The following is a 20,671-nucleotide window of genomic DNA, read 5'->3' on the forward strand; positions in this document are numbered from 1 at the left end:
AAGATCTTTCTTTGCTTTGGAGATTATTCACAGTTAAACAAAAATGGAGTCTGCTTGATAGGTGTCTGCAAATTACAACTTCATTTTTACATTCTGCTAAATGTTTAACAGCTCAATGCACCAACTCTGCTGCCTTGCGCTCTCAAGTGCTTAGTACTGCATGCTGCACACAGTAAGCACTTAAATCAATGGTATTTATTGAGCGCTTACTGCATGCTGAGCACTGTACCACTGACTGACTTTAGGGGCTTCAGTATAACAGGATCTTTTTAAAAAACAGAATTTATGAGTTGCTTAATATGTACTACTACTACTAATTATGATGTTAAGTGCTTACTATGTGCCAAGCACTGTTCTAAGCACTGGGGTAGATACAAGGTAATCAGGTTGTCCCACGTGGGGATCACAGTCTTAATCCCCATTTTACCTATGAGTTAACTGCAGCACAGAGAAATTAAGTGACTTGCCCAAAGTCACACAGGTGATAAGTGGCAGAGTCAGGACTTGAACCCACAACCTCTGATTCCCAAGCCCATGCTCTTGCTACTGAGCCATGCTGCTTCCCTAAGCACTGAGGCAGATACAAGCTAACAGGTAGTACACAGCCCACGTTCCATATGGAGAACAGTCTTAATCCCCATTTTACAAAAGAAGTAACTGAGGCCCAGAGAAGTGAAATGACTTGCCCAAGGTCACACAACAGACAAGGGGCGGAGCCTGGATTAGAACCCAGATCCGTTTGACTCCCAGCCCCGTGGTCTATGCATTAGGCCATGCTGCTTCCCAGGTTGTTGAGTGGTGGAGATCACCACCAGTTGAACGCAGGCCCAGTAAGTGGAATCTCTTCAAAATCTTCAGCTCCTTAAGAAGTGAAGTTCCATCCAACTGCTTAGTATAGTGCCCTGAACATAGGAAGCGCTCAAAGAATAACACTGACCGATATCAGGAAGGCAGGGCACAGACTCCATGACCGAGTTAGAGAGAAAACAATAATGATGGCATTTTTAAGTGCTTACACTATGTTCCGAGCACTGTTCTAAGCGCTGGGGTAGACACGGGAATCAGGTTGTCCCACGTGGGGCTCACAGTCTTAATCCCCATTTTACAGATGAGGTGATAAGCACGAGAGGTTAAATGGCTTGCTCAAAGTCACACAGCATACAAGTAGCAGAGTCAGGATTTGAACCCGTGTCCCGACTCCCAAGCCCGTGCTCCTTCCACTAAGCCACGGTGCTTCAAAGAAGGTCACGATAATTTGGGAGGGATGGATTTAGGTCCCTTAAGCTGGTCACCTCTATGGAGGTGACCCCTCTATGGAGATAATAATCATAATAATAATTGTGGCATTTGTTAAGCACTTACTATGTGCCCGGTACTCTATTAAGTGCCAGGGTAGATACAAGATAATCGAGTTGGACCCAATCCCTGTCCCACATAGGACTCCCATTCACAATCTGATTTTGTAGAGATTCCACTTAGTGGGTCTGCCCTCCCTCCTCACATCTGCCAAACTAACTCTCTTCCCCTCTTTGAAGCCCGACTGGGCGCTCACCTCCTCCAGGAAGCCTTCCTAGACTGAGCCCTCCCTTTCCCTCTGCCCCTCCTCCCCTCCCCTCTGCCCCTCCTCCCCTCCCCTCTGCCCCTCTTCCCCTCCCCATTCCCCCTACTTCCTCCCTCTGCTCTACCCTCCTCCCCTCCCCACAGCACTTGTGTATATTTGTATATATTTATTGCTTTATTTTATTAATGATGTGTCTATATCTATGACAGTATTTATCCATTTTCGTGGTATTGATGCCTGTCTACTGATTTTGTTTTGCTGCCTGCCTCTCCCTTTACGACTGTGAGCCCGTCGTTGGGCAGGGATTTCCTCTATCTGTCCGAATTGTACATTCCAAGAGCTTAGTACAGTGCTCCGCACGCAGTAAGCACTCAATAAATAAGACAATGAATGAATGAATCTCCATCTTCCAGATGAGGTCATTGAGGCCCAGAGAAGCAAAGGCACTTGCCCAAGGTCACTCAGCAGACAAGGGGCGGAGCCAGGTTTAGAACCCAGGGCCTTCTGACTCCCAACCCGTACTCTACTTTGCCACACTGCTGCTACCCTCCTAACATGCTTTACTGCGATCAGAAATAATATTGGTATTGAGAAAATTCAGCCACATGGGTGGTCTCAAGTAAGTTGCAGAGTTCCGTTCCGTTACAAGCCTCGGCGGCAGCAGCAGGATGCTCCTATGATTTGGAAGGAACTAATACTGCTGTGCGGAACATTCTTATATATCTAGTAACCAGAGTCAAAATTCAAAGTTATTCCTTTTTACTTCTTGTATTACATTCTGTTTTCCAGCTGCACTAAATCCTACGTTTCAATATAGATATTCCCATAGAAATTACAACTGAACTGCGGAAAAACCTTAAGGGAACCAGAGAAATTCTGACAAGCATAATTGAATCTGTTGGTGGAACTAAGACTGAAAGCACCCGTGATGAAACATTTCAAAATGGATCTCAATCTATGGTGTTTATTGAGGACCAACTCTGGGCAAAGCGCACTGTAATAAAGACTTGGCAGAGTACAGACCACTTGGAAGGCATGATCTCTGCCCTCAAGGAGCTTATGCTCTAGTGGGGGGGGAAACAGTTAAATTACAGATGTGGGGGTAGAATATAAAAATGTGTGCATGAGTGTTTTGGGATTTAAAAATAATCTTTTAAGCACCGTTTGCCAAGCACTGTACTAAGGACTGAGAAAGAACACATAGGTGGTGAGGAAGAGCTGAAATGGCATCTCTATGTTAGCTATCACAGCTTCTCCAAGAAGCCTTCCCCAGTTAAGCCCTCTTTTCTCGGATTCCCTCTCCCTTCTGCATCGTCTATGACTTTGGATCTGTGTCCTTTGGGCATTTGGCATTCATCCCACCCTCAGCTTCACAGTATTTATGTTCATGTCTTGTCTTACGGTGTCATCTTCGACGCATAGCGACTCCATGGACGGATCTCTCCCAGAACGCCCCACCTTCATCAGCAATCGTTCCGGTAATGGATCCATAGTTTTTTTGGTAAAAATACCGAAGTGGTTTACCACTGCCTTCCTCTGCATGGAAAATTTGAAGATCCACCCTCGAATCTCTCCCATGCCGCTGCTGCCTAGCACAGGTGAGTTTTGACTTGTAGCAGATTGCCTCCCACTCGCTAGCCACTGCCCAAGCTAGGAATGGAATAGGTAGGCCTCTGCTTGGCTCTCCCTCTCATAGCCAAGACTGGTAGAGTACTGGAAACTCTCCAGGTGCAATCCTGAGAGGGGACTTATGTACATATCTCTGAATTACTCATTTACATTAATGCCTGTCTTTCCCTCTAGACTGTAAGCTCACTGTGGGCAGGGAACTTGTCTATCGACACCTTCTGTACTGTACTCTCCTGAATTTTTAGTGCCGTGTTCTCCACACAGTAACCGCTCAAAAAAATAGAACTGACCGACAGATATATGAAGCAGCTTGGGGAGAATTAAAAGGGAAAATGAGAGACTGTTCTACTGTACTTTTCCAAGTGCTTAGTTTAGTGCTCTGCCCACAGTAAGCATTCAATAAATATGACTGAATGAATCGAGGTACGGTGAGGTTGACATTAGAGAAGCAAAGTGTATGGGCTGGGTTGTAGTAGGAGAGTAGCTTGGTGAGGTAGGAGGGGGCAAGGTGAAGGAATGCTTTAAAGCCAATGGTGAGGGGTTTGTATTTGATGTAGACGTGGATGGGCAACCACTGGAGATTCTTGAGAACTGGGGAAACATGGAACAAATGTTATAGAAAAACGATCGGGGAAGCAGACTGAAGTCTGGACTGGAGTTGGGAGAGACAGGAGCTTGGGAGGTCAACAGGAGGCTGACCCAGTAAACAAGGAGGGACAGGATAAGTGCTTGGATTAACATAGCAGCTGCTCAGATGGAGAGGGAAGGGCAGATTTAGCAATGCTTTGGCAGAAATTAGTTACGCTATTTAAGCGCTTACTATGTAACACAGCTCTAAGCGCTGGGGTAGGCAAAAGAGAATCAGGTCAGAGTGAGTCCCTGTACCACAGGGCGCTCACAGCCTAAATAGGAGGGAGAAAGGGTATAGAACTTCCATTTTACAGGTAAGGAAACTGAGGCACAGAGAAGTTAAGTGACTTGGCCAAGGTCGCGCTGCAGGTAAGTGATGGAGCGGGAATTAGCACCCAAGTTCTCTGACTCCCAGGTCTGTGTTGTTTCCACTAAGTAACACTGCTCCAATAATCACTAGCTGGTTTGATGCTGAGTGGAATGGGTAACTTTTCCGAGGTGTCAGAAGACATGTGCAGTACCACAATGTAGAAAAATGATCTGGGCAGCAGAGGGAAGTACGGACCGTAAACGAAAGAAACTGGAGGGAAGGAAATCGGCAGTTCACCCAGGCTATAACAGGGAGCTGGACGAGCGTGGTGGCCATTTGAAAGCAGCGTGGCTCAGTGGAAAGAGTCAGGGCTTGGGAGTCAGAGGTCAGGGGTTCGAATCCCGGGTCTGCCACTTGTGAGCTGGGTGACTGTGGGCAAGTTGCTTAACTTCTCTGGGCCTCAGTGACCTCATCTGGAAAATGAGGATGAAAACTGTGAGCCCCACGTGGGACAACCGGATTACCTTGTATCCACCCCAGCGCTTATTAGAGTGCTCAGCACATTGTAACCGCTTAATAAATACCATAATTATTATTTATCCCGATTAGACTGTGAGCCCGTCATTGAGCAGGGATTGTCTCATCTCCTGCCGAATTGTACATTCCAAGCGCCTAGTACAGTGCTCTGCACATAGCAAGTGCTCAATAAATACTATTGAATGAATGAACGAATGAATGAAAGGCGAGGAAGGGACAGATTCTGAAAATGGGAGGGAGGAAAATCTTGACAGGATTTTAGTGAGCAACTGAATATGGGAGTTCAAAGACAGAAAGGAACCAATGACAGTATAAGTTTACAGGCTTGAAAGACAGGGAGAATGGTAAGACAGGGAGAATGGTAGCGTCGTCAACTATAACATGAAGAGGAGTCATTCACCTTTGGACATATTTAGCTTGAGATGCCAGCAGTATAACCATATAGAGATGTCCTAGATGCACTTTTCTTTATTTTCTTCTTCTTGATGGTATTTGTTAAGCACTTACTATGTGCCAGGCACTATACTAAGAGCCGGGGTAGACATAAGCGAGGCAGGTTGGACGCAGTTTGGGTCCCACATGGGGGTTGGTCTTAATCTTCATTTTATAGATGAGAAAACCGAGGCACAGACAAGCAAGTGATCTGCCCAAGGTCACAAAGCAGACAAGCGGCGGAGCTGGGATTAGAACCCAGGACCTTCTGACTCCAGGCCACTGGGCCTCGATGCTTGTAATTGCAGGGAAGGAGAGGGATCAAGGCTGGCATGGTGGATTAGAGAATGATTCCTGAAAAGGCCCTTCAGTTTTGAAGTGATGTGTGCTTTAAAAAAAAAAAATATTTGTTAAATACTTACTATGTGCCATCCATTGTTCTAAGCGCTGGGTTGGAGAAGCAGCGTGGCTTAGTGGAAAGAGTGCGGGTTTGGGAGTCAGAGGACATGGGAACTAAGTGAGGCTCTGCCACTTGTCTGCTATGTAACCTTGGGCAGGCCACTTAACTTCTCTGGGCCTCAGTTACCTCATCTGTAAAATGAGCCCTATGTGGGACAACCTGATTACCTTTTATCCCCAGCACTTGGAACAGTGCTCAGCACATAATAAGCGCTTAACAGATACCATAATTATTATTATTGCAAGTAAATCGGTTGGACACAGTCCCTGTCCCATATGGGCCTCACGGTTTCAATTCATTCCCATCGATTCCCATCCCAAGCAACTTTCCCAAGGTCACAAAGCAGACAAGTGGCGGAGCCAAGATTAGAAGCCAGGTCCCTCTACCATGTCCTGCTCTAACAGAAGTCCAGATGGTGTGGCAATGCAAGACATAAACGAGATCCCGCGCTCCACACTCTGCTTTCTCCACATGTTTAGATTAGAATGCTGTAAAAGAATGAAGTAACATTTGTCCAAGAGGGAGAATTTATTTGGTTACAGCACACTGCAGGAGTGGAAGAAATGGTTTGCATGCAGGTGTGCAGCAGTGGACTGGGGCAGGGTTAAGCGCTAGTGTTCCTTGATGCTGGATAAATGCAATGTGTGCATTACCGAACTGGGTATTAACTTCCCCCATGCAAGATCTGAGGAACCAAGAAAAAGTTACAGTTTAATTCAGCACATTTCTCCAATGACATTTATGTCAGAATTGAATCAATGGCTTTGGAGTGCTCACCATGTGCAGCGCACTGTACTAAGCGCTTGGAAGAATACAATAGTTGGTAGAACGGCACTTAGAACACGTGGCACAAAGTAAGCACTTAACAAATGCCATTATTATTATTAGGCACATTCCCTGCACACAATGAACTTACAGTCTAAAGAATGAGTTTACAGTCTAATAATTGTGGTTTTTGTTAAGCACTTACTATGTGCCTAGCACTGAACTAAGCACTGGGGTAGATACAAGACAGTGAGGTCCCACATGGGGGTCACAGCTTGAGTAAGAGACTCACAGCTTGAGTAAGAGATTGAATCCCCATGTCACAGCTTGAGTAAGAGACTCACAGCTTGAGTAAGAGATTGAATTCCCATTTTGCACATGGGGCTCACAGACTTAATCCCCATTTTACAGATAAGGTAAGTGAGGCCCAGAGAGGTTAAGTGACTTGCCAAAGGACACCCATCAGACAAGTGGTGAAATGGGATTAGGACCCAGGACCTCTGACTCTCGGATCTGTGCTCTTTCCACTAGACCCCTGAATTTCCCATTACTGCAGACGGCACACCACCATCTTTCCTGTCTCACATGGGGCTCACAGACTTAATCCCCATTTTACAGATAAGGTAAGTGAGGCCCAGAGAGGTTAAGTGACTTGCCAAAGGACACCCATCAGACAAGTGGTGAAATGGTCCATTCATTCCACCTTCACAGCATCGCTAAATCCACTCTTTCCTCCCCATCCAAACAGCTACCACGTTAATCCAAGCATTGCTCCTACCCCGCCTTGATTACTGCATCAGCTTCTTTGCTGATCTCCCAGCCTCCTGCTTCTCCCCACTCCAGTCCAAACTTCCCTCTGCTGCCCAGATCATTTCTCTACAAAAACGTTTAGACCATGTTTCCCCTCTTCTCAAGAACCTCCAGTGGTCGCCCAACCACCTCCACATCAAACAGAAACTCCTCACCACTGGCTTTAAAGCAGCCCATCCCCTTGCCCCCTCCTATCTCACCTTGCTACTCTCCTACTACAACCCAGCCCGCACATTTTGCTCCTCTAGTGCTGTCTCACTGTACCTCCATCTCATCTATCTCACCCCCGACCTCTCTCCCCCTCGTCCTGCCTCTGGCCTAGAACGCCCTTCTCTCCTCAAATCCAACAGATGATTACTCTCCCCTCACCCTCAAAGCCTTATTGAAGGCACAGCTCTTCCAAGAAGCCTTCCCTAAGCCCTCCTTTCATCTTCTCCCTCTCCCTTCTGCATCGTCCTGACCTGCTCCCTTTATTCATCCTTCCTCCCAGCCCCACAGCACTTATGTCCATATCTATAATTTATTTACATTAACATCTGTCTCCCCTGCTCTAGACTGTAAACTGGTTATGGGCAGGGAACATGTCTGTTATACTGTCATTTTGTACTCTCCCGGGTGCTTAATATAGTGGTCTGCCCACAGTAAGTGCTCAATAAATATAATTGACTAGGCCATGCTGCTTCTCTATCCAACGGGTCCATCCATTTGGGGGTGATTTCAACAATCAGTTGAAAACTGAGTGGATTCTTGTCCAGAAAAAGACCCTGGCAGGGTAGTTGCATCTTCTCATTATCAAAGTCCATCGTATCCCATACAAAGACACTCCTCTAACACTGTAAACTCGTCGTGGGCAGAGAACGTGTCTGTTATATTTTTATATTGTTCTCCCCCAAGAGCTTAGTAAAGTGCTCTGCACACAGTGAGCGCTCAATAAATATGATTGACTGACTGCCATCTATTAGAGAGGGGTACACATTTTACGAAAGGAAATCTACTCTCACATTGCATTATGTTAATCCCTTCGTGCTGGGATTTGGATTTTCCTGGCATGACGTCTTCTGCCAACAATGGATGAGCTTTAACCACCGGCGCCACGCAGTTAAAAATAATCCTGAAAGAAATTCAACTACATCTTAATAGGTCTATTAAAAATATCAGGCCCAAAAGGGTCCTTACATTCCCACAGCTGAGATCTTTCTTACAGCACTACCGTTCAGGAGTGAAAGCCTCAAAAGAACCCTTCAAATACTATAAGCAAAAACCCCAATGTGATGCATCTGCAAAGCTTTGTCTTCTCAACACCGAGGAGCTACTGCGTTCAATCAATCCATCGATGGTCTTGATTGCTTCCTTTGTGCAGAGCACTGTACTAAGCGCTTGGAGAAAAGAAAGTGGCATTTATTAAGCTCTATGTGCCAGGCACTGTACTAAGAGCCGGGGCTGATACAAGCAAATCGAGTTGGACACAGTCCCTGTCCCACATGGGGCTCACAGTCTCAACCCCCATTTTACAAATGAGGTATATGAGGCCCAGAGTAGTGAAGTGACTCACCCAAGGTCACACAGCAGAGAAGTGGCAGAGCTGGGATTAGAATCCATGACTTTCTGATCCCCAGGCCCAAGCTCTATCCACTACGCCATGCTGCTTATATTTTTCAGAGAGTAGGATGGCTCAGATCTTGCGAACTGGCCTAAACCACTATTTCTTTTAATGGTATCTGTAAAGCTCTAACTATGAATCCAACAGTGATCTTAGCACTGGGGTAGATACAAGTGAATTAGGTTGAATGCAGTTCCTGGGGCTTATGGTCTAAGTAGGAGGGAGTACAGCGAAGGCCTGAAAGTTGGAAGGGCCTGGGTTCTAATCCTGACTTCACCACTTGTCTGCTGTGAGTCCTGTGCAAGCCACTGAACTTCTCCATGTCTCAGTTTCCTCATTAGTAAAATTGGGATTAAGACTGGGAGTCCTGTGAGAGACATGGTCTGTGTCCAACCTATCTTGCCTCTACTCCAGTGCTTAATACAGTGTCTGGCACACAGTAAACACTTAACACCATTTAAAAAAAATGGAGAAGTTAAGTGACTTGCCCAAGGTTCCACAGGAAGCATTTGGGAGATCTGGGATTAGAACTCAGGTCCCCTGATTCCCAGCCCGTGCTCTTTCCACCAGGCTATATTGCTTCCATAGTATAAGTACAGAACGAGCAAAGATGTATAAGTTCTATTGTGTAGTGGATAGAGTACGGGCCCAGGAGTCAGAAGGTCATGGGTTCTAATCTTAGCTCCGCCACTTGTCTGCTCTGTGGCCTTGGGCAAGTCACTTCACTTCTCTGGGGAAGTGGGGAAGTTCCCTCATCTGTAAAATGGCGATCAAGACTGAGAGCCCCATGAGGGACAAGGACCGTGTCCAGCCCCATTTGCTTGTATCCCTCCCCCAGCGATTACAGTGTCTGGCACATAGTAAGTGCTTAATGAATACCGCAATTATCATTACTGAGGTGCCTTCCCAGCCTTCTTCCCTCACCAGTACTCTTGTCCTCCATCTCTTCCAGCTGCTAATCAGGTAGCAGGATCACTGAGTGGGCGTTTGGAATCGCATCACAAGTGTTGACAAAGGCCCTTTCTAACTGCAACCATGCCAGTGTTTCCACAAGAAGCCCAAACACATCACGCCCACTCTCCGCCCCTGCCCGCCCCTGGGCCATCTCTCAAATGAACACAGCCGCATAAACATCGCATAAACATGTTGCCAATGCCTGATTCACTATACCCATTTTACAGATGGGTGACCCAGGTGAACGGGGGTAATAAGGGCAACAAAAGAGATTAAACGATCCAAATATCATGAAACAGCATCCAAGATAGCTCCGTATTCAATACAATTGTGCTTAGGAGTGTGGAATCTGCATTAAAGTATCATTTTTCAGGCAAAGGAGATGCCAAACATCCAAATTCTATTCTTCACGTATCTAGACTTGATGTTGTTCCAAATTGCAGTACCTAGACACAACACTCATGGTGGAATTTTCATTTTAGCACCCATTTCCCTTAACCATTTGAAAAATTTATTTGGCTTTCAACTGAACCTTTAATGATTGGTAAACTGGTAAACTAAAAAAAAATCTAAGTGGATTCAGTTTACAAAAAGGTCATGCAAATAGTTTTTCTTCAAGATCTCTGTATTCATTAGGCAAAAAAGTACATTTTGCATTGCTGAATCACAGGTAGACCTACCGATACCCAGGTTTGCAACATCTCTTTGCCCATCAGAAGCTTTCTGTTCCACAAGTCAAGAGAAGGTAGTAGGACCTGTTTCCAGTTATGCAGCATCCTGCTCCAGCACCTCCATCTCTCCGATCTTGCCGCGGATCTGCCTCTTCCTCAGACCTGGAACTCCCTCCCACTTTGTATCTGACCAAAAGTGCATTGCCCTTGCACTTAATAATAATAACAATAATAATTGCACTTAAGTATTTACTATGTGCCAGGCACTGTAATAAGCACTGGAGTGGATACAAACAAATCAGGTTGAACACAGTCCCCGTCCCACATGGGGCTCACTGTCTCCATTTTCCAGATGAGGTAACTGAGACCCAGAGAAGTGAAGTGACTTGCCCAAGGTTACATAGCAGACAAGCGGTGGAGCCCTTTATTCACCCCACTCTCATCCCCACAGCACTTATGTGTTCATCTATAATTTATTTTAATGTCTGTCTCCTTCACTAGTCTTGGGCAGGAAACATGTCTACATGTCTATGAGACTGAACTCTCCCAAACACTTAGTTCAGTGCTCTGCACAAAGCAAGAGCTTGGTAAATTGTAGAGAAGCAGCGTGGCTCAGTGGAAAGAGCATGGGCTTGGGAGTCAGAGGTCATGGGTTCGAATCCCGGCTCTGCCACTTGTCAGCTGTGTGACTGTGGGCAAGTCACTTCACTTCTCTGGGCCTCAGTCACCTCATCTGTAAAATGGGGATTACCTGTGAGCCTCACGTGGGACAACCTGATTACCCTGTATCTACCCCAGTGCTTAGAACAGTCCTCGGCACATAGTAAGCGCTTTACAGATACCCACATTATTATTAAATATAATTGATTGATGTGTGCTCTCGCACTGCAAATGGAAAGCAGCATTGCCTAGTGGATAGAGCACAGGCCGGGGAGTCAGAAGTTCCTGGGTTCTATTCCCAGCTCCATAATCCCAGCTCCATCACTTGCCTGCTGTGTGACCTTGGGCAAGTCCCCCTCTAGACTTCGAGCTCGCTGTGGGCAGGGATTGTCTCTCTTTATTGCTGTATTGTACTTTCCGAAGTGCTCAGTACAGTGCTCTGTTCACAGTAAGCGCTCAATACATTTGATTCACTGAATGAACTTCTCTGCCTCAGTTACCTCAATTGTAAAATGGGGACAGAGACTGTTAAGCCCAACACGGGACAGAGGCTGCGTTCAACCCAATTACCTTGTATCTACCCCAGTGCTTAGCAGAGTACCTGGCACATAGTAAGTTCTTATTAAGCACCAATATTATTATTATTACTAGGATAGCATTAAATTACTACTATCCCTAGGAAGCACAGTATTCAATAAAAAACATTTCCCTGCTTTGTGATCTATTCTGTAACTAAGAACTCCCCAACATCTGAAAGAACTCTTCCTGTGATGTGATAATCCCACTCGGTTCTCGTACAAGTGAACCAGCCTGCAGCTACCTCCGTCCACACTTTACTCTTTGTGGCACTTTAGTGCTTCCCAAAATAACTTAAGGATCTTCCTATCCAAGCTTAGGGGGAAGATGGAACATAAAAAGATAAATTGAGGAGGGGAAATAATCTTCCCATCAAAATATGTAGTTTTGTTTATTTTACATATCAATCATCGACATCAGCAGTGGCATCTATTGAGTGCGAACCGTGGGCGGACCACTGTGCTGAGTATTTGTTAGTTTTACATGTAATTAAAGCACTGTGTGCTTTTCTATGATTAAATCACGACATCGTTCTACCTCCATACGAAAAACACCCTATGGGTTTCCAAACAGAGCACGCTGGCAATATTTCAGGTTACGGTGTCAGGGGGAATCGCGTCTTCCTGTGTCAAATTCTCCCCCTACCAAGTACCACGACCGGGTATTAAACACGAGGCACCAGGCCAGGTTCTGGGACGGTTACGAAACGTGTCAGAGACACAAACTCAGTCCCCGAGCGTGTTTATAATTGCCCACAACCGCAGAGCATCCGACAGGAATCTAACTTTTCCTCTTCCGAGTCTTTGGCCGTAACTCGGTCCGGAACATTTTAGACCTCTCAACTTCAGGCTCATTCATCCCCAAAGACACAGGCATCCTTCTTTGCCCAAGGATGCTCCCGCTTGCCCATTCCATCCTCGTCGGCTCAACCGAGTCACCCTTCTGAAACACCTCATCCGTTATCACCTGGACTGCCTGCAAAGGCTCCACTAAATGTCCATCCAGCGTCAGTTCCGAGTGTGTGTATGTCTGTTTATGTCTCTCCCGACCCATCAGTTGGGCATAACCTTTTCCTCACAACACAGTTGAACGATGCATCCTTACACATTCCCAGCAGGCCCCCACCACAAAAATAAACACACATACTCACACTTTCTCCCTCTCTCTCTCACCCATTCCATTGGCACCTGAGCACGCTTCCCGGTTTCGAGCTTGCCGCTCAGTTTGGTGGTCCCTTGCTGCCCCCAGCCCCAGAGTGGCGCTCACTACAGCCTTTTATCTCCAGGCACCACCTACCTGCCGGGTACATTCATCCCTCCCCTCTTCGCCCCACTCCTTGGAGTCCCCGTCCGCACAAGGCTTAGTCCATCCGTATGCCGAGGTGCCCTGCGGCTCCACCTGGTACAATCAATCGATCACTGGTACTTGTTGAGCACTCACTGTGTGCAGAGCACTGTATGGCATTTGAGCACCCACTATATGCAGAACACTGTAGTGTTTGAGTACTCACTGTGTGCAGAACACTGTACCGCATTTACTGAGCATTCACTAGGTGCAGACCACTGCATGGCATTTATTGAGCACTCACTAGGTGCAGGACACTTTGGCATTTATTGAGCACTCACTGGGTGTAGAGCACTGCATGGCATTTAATAACAATTTTGGTATTTGCTAAGCGCTTACTATGTGCACTGCCCTAAGCGCTGGGTAGATACAAGGTTATTAGGTTGCCCCACTTGGTGCTCACAGTCTTAATCCCCATTTTACAGATGAGGTAACTGAGGCACAGAGAAGTTAAATGACTTGCCCGAAGTCACACAGCTAAGTAGCAGAGACAGGATTAGAACCCATGGCCTCGGACACCCAAGCCTGGGCTCTTTCCACTAAGCCGGGCTGCTTCTCTATTTATTGAGCACTCCCTGGGTGCAGACCGCTGTTGGAGCATTTACTGAGTACTCACTATGTGCAGAACACTGTATGAAACTTACTGAACACTGAGTGCAGAGCACTGAATAACATTTGTTGAACACTCACTGTGTGCAGAACACTGTATAACATTTGTTGAACACTCAATGTGCGCAGAATACATTGTATACCATTTGTTGAACACCCACTGGGTGCAGACTACTGTAAGGAACTTACTGAACACTCACTGGGTGTAGAGCATTTATTGGGCACTCAGTGTCCGCAGAGCACTGCACTGAGCGCTTGGGAGAGTCTAATACGATTGCACGAATACAACAACAGAGTTGGGGGGCCACGTTTCCCTGCCCACTGCGAGCTCACAGTGGCCGGGGGAGGGGGGGACGGACATTAGTGTCATGCAATTCTGGACAGGGCCAAAAGCAGGGGGGCTTGCTGGAGGGGTGAGCGAAAGGTGCAAGCCTCCGCGGGCTTGCTGCACCCCCACCGGAGGCTTGCTGCAGCCCCGGGCTGCAGGAGAGTCCGGGCAGCTCGGGGCATGCAACCCCCGATGGGTGCAAGCCTCCCGAGCTGCAGAAGGGTCCGGGCACCGCTCCCGCACCCGGTGCATGCAACCCCCAGTGGGTGCAAGCCTCCCGAGCTGCAGAAGGGTCCGGGCACCGCTGCCCTGCAGCAGTCGCTCCCCCCCCGGTGCATGCCACCCCAGGTGGGTGCAAGCCCCCCAGGCTGCAGAAAGGTCCGGATACTGCTCCCTCTCGGGGCATGCAACCCCCGGTGGATGCAAGGTCCCGAGCTGCAGAAGGGTCCGGGCAGCTCGGGGCACCGCAGCAGCCGGTCCCCCCCCCCGGTGCCTGCAACGCTCCCGAGCTGCAGAAGGGTCCGGGCACCGCTCCCGCACCCGGTGCATGCCACCCCCGGTGGGTGCAAGCCTCCCGAGCTGCAGAAGGGTCCGGCCCCGGCTCCCTGCACCAGCCGCTCCCCCCTCCGCTGCACGGAAGCCCCCGGTGGGTGCCAAGCCTGGAGCTGCAGAAGAGTCCCTGCAGCAGCCGCTCCCCGGGTGCATGCATGCAACCCCCCCCATGCATGCACTCGGTGCCGACGAGTCCCGGCTCGGATGAGCGGACGGGTGTCCCCCGCTGCGGCGCTGCAGGTTGCAAGGGCTTCGCTCACCCAGCTTGGCCCGGGACTCCTCCAGCTTCTGGATCTGGTTCTCCAGGAAGAGCATGGCCACGGCGAAGGCCACCACCGCCAGCAGCTGCAACTTGGGCGGCAGCATAATCCTGAGCAGCCCCATCAACCCCGCCGCGCCGGGTCACGGCATGCCGCGGACCACCGGGCTGCAGCGCGCACCGAGCTGCAGCAGCAGCAGCAGCAGCGAGCACCGGTGCAACGCTCCCCCCTCCCCCCCCGCCCCGCGCCTCCCGACCCCCACTGCGCCTGCGCCGCCCTCAGCCCCGCCCCCACCCCGCCTCCCCCGCCCTGATTGGCCGCCCCCCTCCGCTCACCCCTCCCTTCGCTCCTCCCCTTCCTATTGGCTCCCTCCGCCGCCCATCACCGAACCCCTACGTGCGATTGGCCGACGCCTCCGGAGGGGCGGTGCTCTCAAAAGGGAGGGGGTCCGGCTCTCTTGAATGAAGCGCCGGGGGCCTGAGGGGAGGAGAGGCCGGAAGTAGGGGTCTGGGCCACTGCCTGCGCGGAGGCGGCCGGGCAACGGGTTGGGACGCCGCTTTCCGTTGAGGGGGAGGCCCGGAAATTTCCCGGGGGGCGGAGGCAGGGGCCGTTTATTTTTTGTATTGTTTTTCGAAGGGGGAGAGGCGCGGGGAAGGGGCCCGCGTCGGTTGGGGCGATCAGGCGGGTTGGGGGGCGGCCGGGCCCGGAAAGGCCCCCGAGGGCGGGGGAAGATGGCGGCGGCTGAGGCGGCCGTTATGGCGCCGTGGCTGAGGCTGTTCCTGGCGGCCACGCTGCAGGCGGTGAGTCCGAGGGGACGGAATCTTCCCCTCGCCCCTTCCTACCTCTCCTCCCTTCTCTCTTTCCACCGCCCACCCCGCACGCTCCGCTCCTCCGCCGCCCACCTCCTTGCCGTCCCTCGGTCTCGCCCATCCCGCCGTCGACCCCCGGGCCGCGTCCTCCCGCGGTCCCGTAACGCCCTCCCTCCTCACCTCCGCCAAACCCATTCTCTTCCCCTCTTCAAAACCCTACTTAAAAATCACCTCCTCCAAGAGGCCTTCCCAGACTGAGCTCCCCTTCTCCCTCTGCCCCCCCCGCTCTTCCCCCTTCCCCTCCGCACTGTGATCATTTGTATAAGGACACATACACCTGTATATAGGTGTATGTTCATTTGCATATATTAGGGTGTGTGCACATGTATATGCATCTATACATGTATACATATATGTGTGTGTATTCGTTGCGGCGTGGCTCCGGGGAAAGAGCCCGGGCTTGGGAGTCCCAGAGGTCATGGGTTCGAATCCCGGCTCGGCCCCTGGTCAGCTGTGGGGCCGTGGGCAAGTCACTTCACTTCTCTGGGCCTCAGTTGCCTCACCTGTAAAATGGGGATGAAGACTGTGAGCCTCACGTGGGACAACCTGATGACCCTGGATCTACCCCAGCGCTTAGAACAGTGCTCTGCACGGAGTAAGCGCTTAACAAATACCAACATTATTATTATATTAGGATGTGTACATGCATGCATATATGCACGCATATACATATAAATATGTATATATATATATGTTCAATTGTTGTACTAAGCGCTTGGAATGTACTACACATATGTTCATTGATTCATTCATTCAATAGTATTTATTGAGCGCTTACTATGTGCAGAGCACTGTACTAAGCGCTTGGGATGAACAAGTCGGCAACAGATAACGACAGTCCCTGCCGTTTGACGGGCTTACAGTCTAATCGGGGTTGGATACATATATATATACACATGCGTACGTGTATAGGTGCACACCTATATGTGTATATGTATGTATAGTCATTCATTCAATAGTATTTATTGTGCGCTTACTATGTGCAGAGCAATAATAATGTTGGTATTTGTTAAGCGCTTACTATGTGCCGAGCACTGTTCTAAGCGCTGGGGTAGACACAGGGGAATCAGGTTGTCCCACGTGGGGCTCACAGTCTTCATCCCCATTTTACAGATGAGGGAACTGAGGCACAGAGAAGTTAAGTGACTTGCCCACAGTCACACAGCCGACAAGTGGCAGAGCTGGGATTCGAACTCATGAGCCCTGACTCCAAAGCCCATGCTCTTTCCACTGAGCCACGCAGAGCACTGTACTGAGCGCTTGGAATGTACTGTAGATATGTTGGATATGTATATAGACATGTATACATGTGTAGGTGCACGCATATGTGTGTATATGTATGTATAGTCGTTCATTCAATAGTATTTATTGTGCGCTTACTATGTGCAGAGCACTGTACTGAGCACTTGGAATGTACTGTAGATATGTTGGATACGTATATAGACATGTATACATGTATAGGTGCACGCATATATGTATATGTCTATATATATTCATTCATTCAATAGTGTTTGAGCGCTTACTATGTGCAGAGCACTGTACTGAGCGCTTGGAATGTACTGTAGATATGTTGGATACATATACACATGTATACATGTGTATACATGTGTATGTATGGGTGTATGTATGTATATATATTCATTCAATAGTGCTTATTGAGCACTTACTATGTGCAGAGCACTGTAGTAAGTGCTTAGAATGTACTATACATATGTTGAATACATATATGCACATGTATACATGTATAGGTACACACGTGTGTATATGTATGTATATTCATTCATTCAGTAGTGTTCATTGAGCACTTACTATGTGCAGAGCACTGTACTAAGCGCTTGGAATGCACCATATATATGTTCGATATGTATACACACACACGTGTGTATATGTGTGTTCATTCAGTAGTATTGATTGAGCGCTTACTATGTGCAGAGCATCATACTAGGCACTAAATGGACAATTGGGCAGCAGATAGAGACAATCCCTGCCCATTGATGGGCTCACAGTCTAATCGGGGGAGACAGATGGACAAAAACAAGACAACATAATCACAACATATAGAATCAAGGGGATGGACACCATTAACAAAATCAATGGGGTAATAAATAATATATATACAAATGAGCACAGTGCGGAGGGGAAGGGAGAGGGGGAGGAACAGGGGGAAACGGGGCTTAGCTGAGGGGAGGTATATATAGGGAGCAGCGTGGCTCAGTGGAAAGAGCCCGAGCTCCGGAGTCATGGGTTTGAATCCCCACTCCGCCACTTGTCAGCTGCAGGACTGTGGGCAAGTCACTTCACTTCTCTGGGCCTCAGTTCCCTCATCTGGAAAATGGGGATTAACTGGGAGCCTCACGTGGGACAACTTGATGACCCTGTATCTACCCCAGCGCTTAGAACAGTGCTCTGCACATAGTAAGCGCTTAACAAATACCAACATTATTATTTATCTTGATGATGTCTTGTTTTTGTTTCTTTCTGTTTGGCTCTGCCGTCTCTTTCCCCCGTTTAGACTGCGAGCCCGTCTTTGGGCAGGGACGGTCTCTCTCTGTTGCCCAACTGTGCATTCCAAGCGCTTAGTACAGTGCTCTGCACATAGTAAGTGCTCAAACACTCTTGAATTAATGAATATGATTTACTTATTTTGTTAATGAGGTGTACATCCCCCTTGATTCTATTGATCTTGATAATGTCTTGTTTTTGTTTTGTTCTGTTTTGCTTTGCTGTCCGTCTCCCCCGGTTAGACTGAGCCCGTCGTTGGGCAGCGATTGTCTCTATCTGTGGCCGAATTGTACATTCCAAGCGCTTAGTACAGTGCTCTGCACAGAGTAAGCGCTTAATAAATACTATTGAATGAATATGATTTATTACCCTATTTATTTTGTTAAAGAGGTGTACATCTCCCTTGATTCTATTTATGGTGATAATGTTTTTGTTTTGCTCTGTTTTGCTTTGCTGTCCGTCTCCCCCGATTAGACTGTGAGCCCATCACTGGGCAGGGATGGTCTATGTTGCCGAATTGCACACTCCAACCGCTTAGTACAGTGCTCTGCACATAGTAAGCGCTCAAATACGGTTGAATGAAGGAAGGACTGGCCGCCGGGCCGATGGAGGAGCCGCCTCTTGGCGACGTGGCTTTTTGTTTTTCTATAGAGTAAGCGTTTAACAAATACCATCATCATTATTATTATCCCTTCCTTTCCCACCCCCCCATTCCTTCCTTTCCCGCCCCCTCTGTCTCTATCCCTTCCTTTCTCCCCCCCTTTCTCCATAGCTTCCTTTCTCGCCCCCCCTCTCCCCCACCCCTTCTTTTCTCACTCCCCTCTCTCCACCTTTCTCACCCCTGTCTCACTCCATCCCTTCCTTTCTCACCCCCATCCCTTCCTTTCACCTCTTATCTCCATCCCTTCCTTTCTCACTCCCCTCTCTTCCTTTCTCGCCCCCTCTCTCCATACCTTTCTTTCTCACCCCCATCCCTTCCTTTCCTTTTTCAGCTCCCTCTATCCCTTTTCTCACTACCCCCCTTCCTTTCTCACCCCCCCTCCATCCTTTTTCTCACTCCCCTCTCTCCATCCCTTACTTGCTCCTCCATCCTTTCCTTTCTCACCCCCCCCTTCCCCTCATCCCTTCCTTTCTCACCCCCCCATTCTCTCTCCATCACTCCCTTCCTTTCTCTCCCCACCCCATCTATCCCCTCCTTTCTTTCCTAATTCCACCCTCAAACTGTAGCTAATAATCAGAGTGAATATAGGTGCTCTAGCAGAACTGAGACTGTAAGCCGTATGTGGTTAGATCAAGTAGTCTCATGATTAGTTCTGTACTTGGCGTACAATAAGCACTGAACAAGTACCACAAGGGGAAAAAACCCAAAAAACAAGAGTTCAGAGATAAGGTCAGATGTTCATTTAGCCCCGTAGCCTGTGTCCAGCAGATGGTTGGAGAAACTGTGAAATGACTGCCTTTCTTTTCAATGGATTTGTTAAGCGCTTAATATGCGCAAGGCACTGTCCTAAACACTGGGGTAGGAGTAAGCAAATCAGGTTGGACACAGTCCATGTCCCACATGGGGTTCACAGTCTTAATCCCCATTTTACAGGTGAAGTGACTGAGGCACGGAGAAGTGAAATGACTTGCTCAAAGTCATTCAGCAGACAAGTGGCAGAGCCGGGATTAAAACCCAGGACTTCTCCCAGCCCCGTGCTTTAACCACTAAACCTCTGCTTCTTGACATACTTCCTTTTTCCTTCATACATATCTGAGTGTTTACTCATTTGTGTTTGAAAGGTTCTCTCTCAGTTCTGCCTGCTCCGTACAGCTGCCTGTGGTGTCAAGAGAAGAGTAAATTCCTCGAGTGCCCAGTACAGTGATGAGCATGTGTGACTACTTAATGAGTACTGATGATGATAATGGCTGTAACCCTTAACTCTTACCATTAACTCCTGGTGCAGTCACCATTCCTCTTCTTCCCCAGAAGAGTTGATTTAAACAGCTGCATCTGCAAAAGCTTGTTGCTCTATTTTAGAGAAATCAGTGCTAGTGTTATTTGGGTAAGGTAGAAGAAAATTGTCCAAAATGAAACGTTCAACAAATGCATGGCTATAGTCTTCCACCCCAAACTTTATAGTAATGAAAGTTGCCAGGTATAGTGTCTCTGTGTAATCACACTCCAATTGCCCAAAAGATTTTTTTAAAAATATGAAAGGGAAAAATTTATCATGTTGCAATTTTCTGGTAAGAGTGTTTTAACTGCGGTAGGAAAAAAAGTTTAAAATGCTTAAATTCATATCTCTTTCAACTATATATTTACTTTCAGATATCTGCATATGGGACAGAATTATCATCCGAAGCATGCAGAGATCTAGGATTCTCCAGTAACTTGCTCTGCAGTTCTTGTGATCTTCTTGGGCAATTTAGTTTGACTCAACTGGATCCCGTTTGCAGGGGATGTTGCCAAGAAGAGGCCCAGTTTGAAAGCAGAAAGGTATTGTTTTGACACTAACAGTACTTTTTCTTTGAACTGGATAATACATTTTAACAGGAATAAAATGTCTGTTAAGGTGAAGTAGAATCAAGTATCCCAAATTGTTTTGTAAATTCGCTCGGGGAAGATCCAC

At 48.0% G+C, this 20,671-nt stretch overlaps 2 protein-coding genes and 1 non-coding gene across 3 annotated transcripts in view; 1 reads left to right on the forward strand and 2 right to left on the reverse strand.

The window, feature by feature from the left end:
• HS2ST1 (heparan sulfate 2-O-sulfotransferase 1) overlaps positions 1-14,882 on the reverse strand; it is a 178,144-nt gene extending 163,262 nt beyond the window's left edge. The window contains exon 1 of the mRNA XM_029063960.1: positions 14,689-14,882. Coding sequence (XP_028919793.1) covers positions 14,689-14,812 — 124 coding nt within the window. The 5' untranslated portion in view covers positions 14,813-14,882. The remainder of the gene's footprint in view (positions 1-14,688) is intronic.
• LOC114811415 lies at positions 3,170-3,307 on the reverse strand. The gene has a single exon (XR_003759119.1). It is a non-coding gene; the product is annotated as a small nucleolar RNA SNORA7 (small nucleolar RNA).
• Positions 14,883-15,337: 455 nt separating the features above from the next.
• The window catches only part of SELENOF (selenoprotein F), a 41,965-nt gene continuing 36,631 nt past the window's right edge, over positions 15,338-20,671 (forward strand). The window contains exons 1-2 of the mRNA XM_003428410.5: positions 15,338-15,488; positions 20,371-20,538. Coding sequence (XP_003428458.3) covers positions 15,420-15,488; positions 20,371-20,538 — 237 coding nt within the window. The 5' untranslated portion in view covers positions 15,338-15,419. The remainder of the gene's footprint in view (positions 15,489-20,370; positions 20,539-20,671) is intronic.

This window comes from Ornithorhynchus anatinus, chromosome 4, assembly GCF_004115215.2.
Source record: "Ornithorhynchus anatinus isolate Pmale09 chromosome 4, mOrnAna1.pri.v4, whole genome shotgun sequence".
Classification (NCBI taxonomy): domain Eukaryota; kingdom Metazoa; phylum Chordata; class Mammalia; order Monotremata; family Ornithorhynchidae; genus Ornithorhynchus; species Ornithorhynchus anatinus.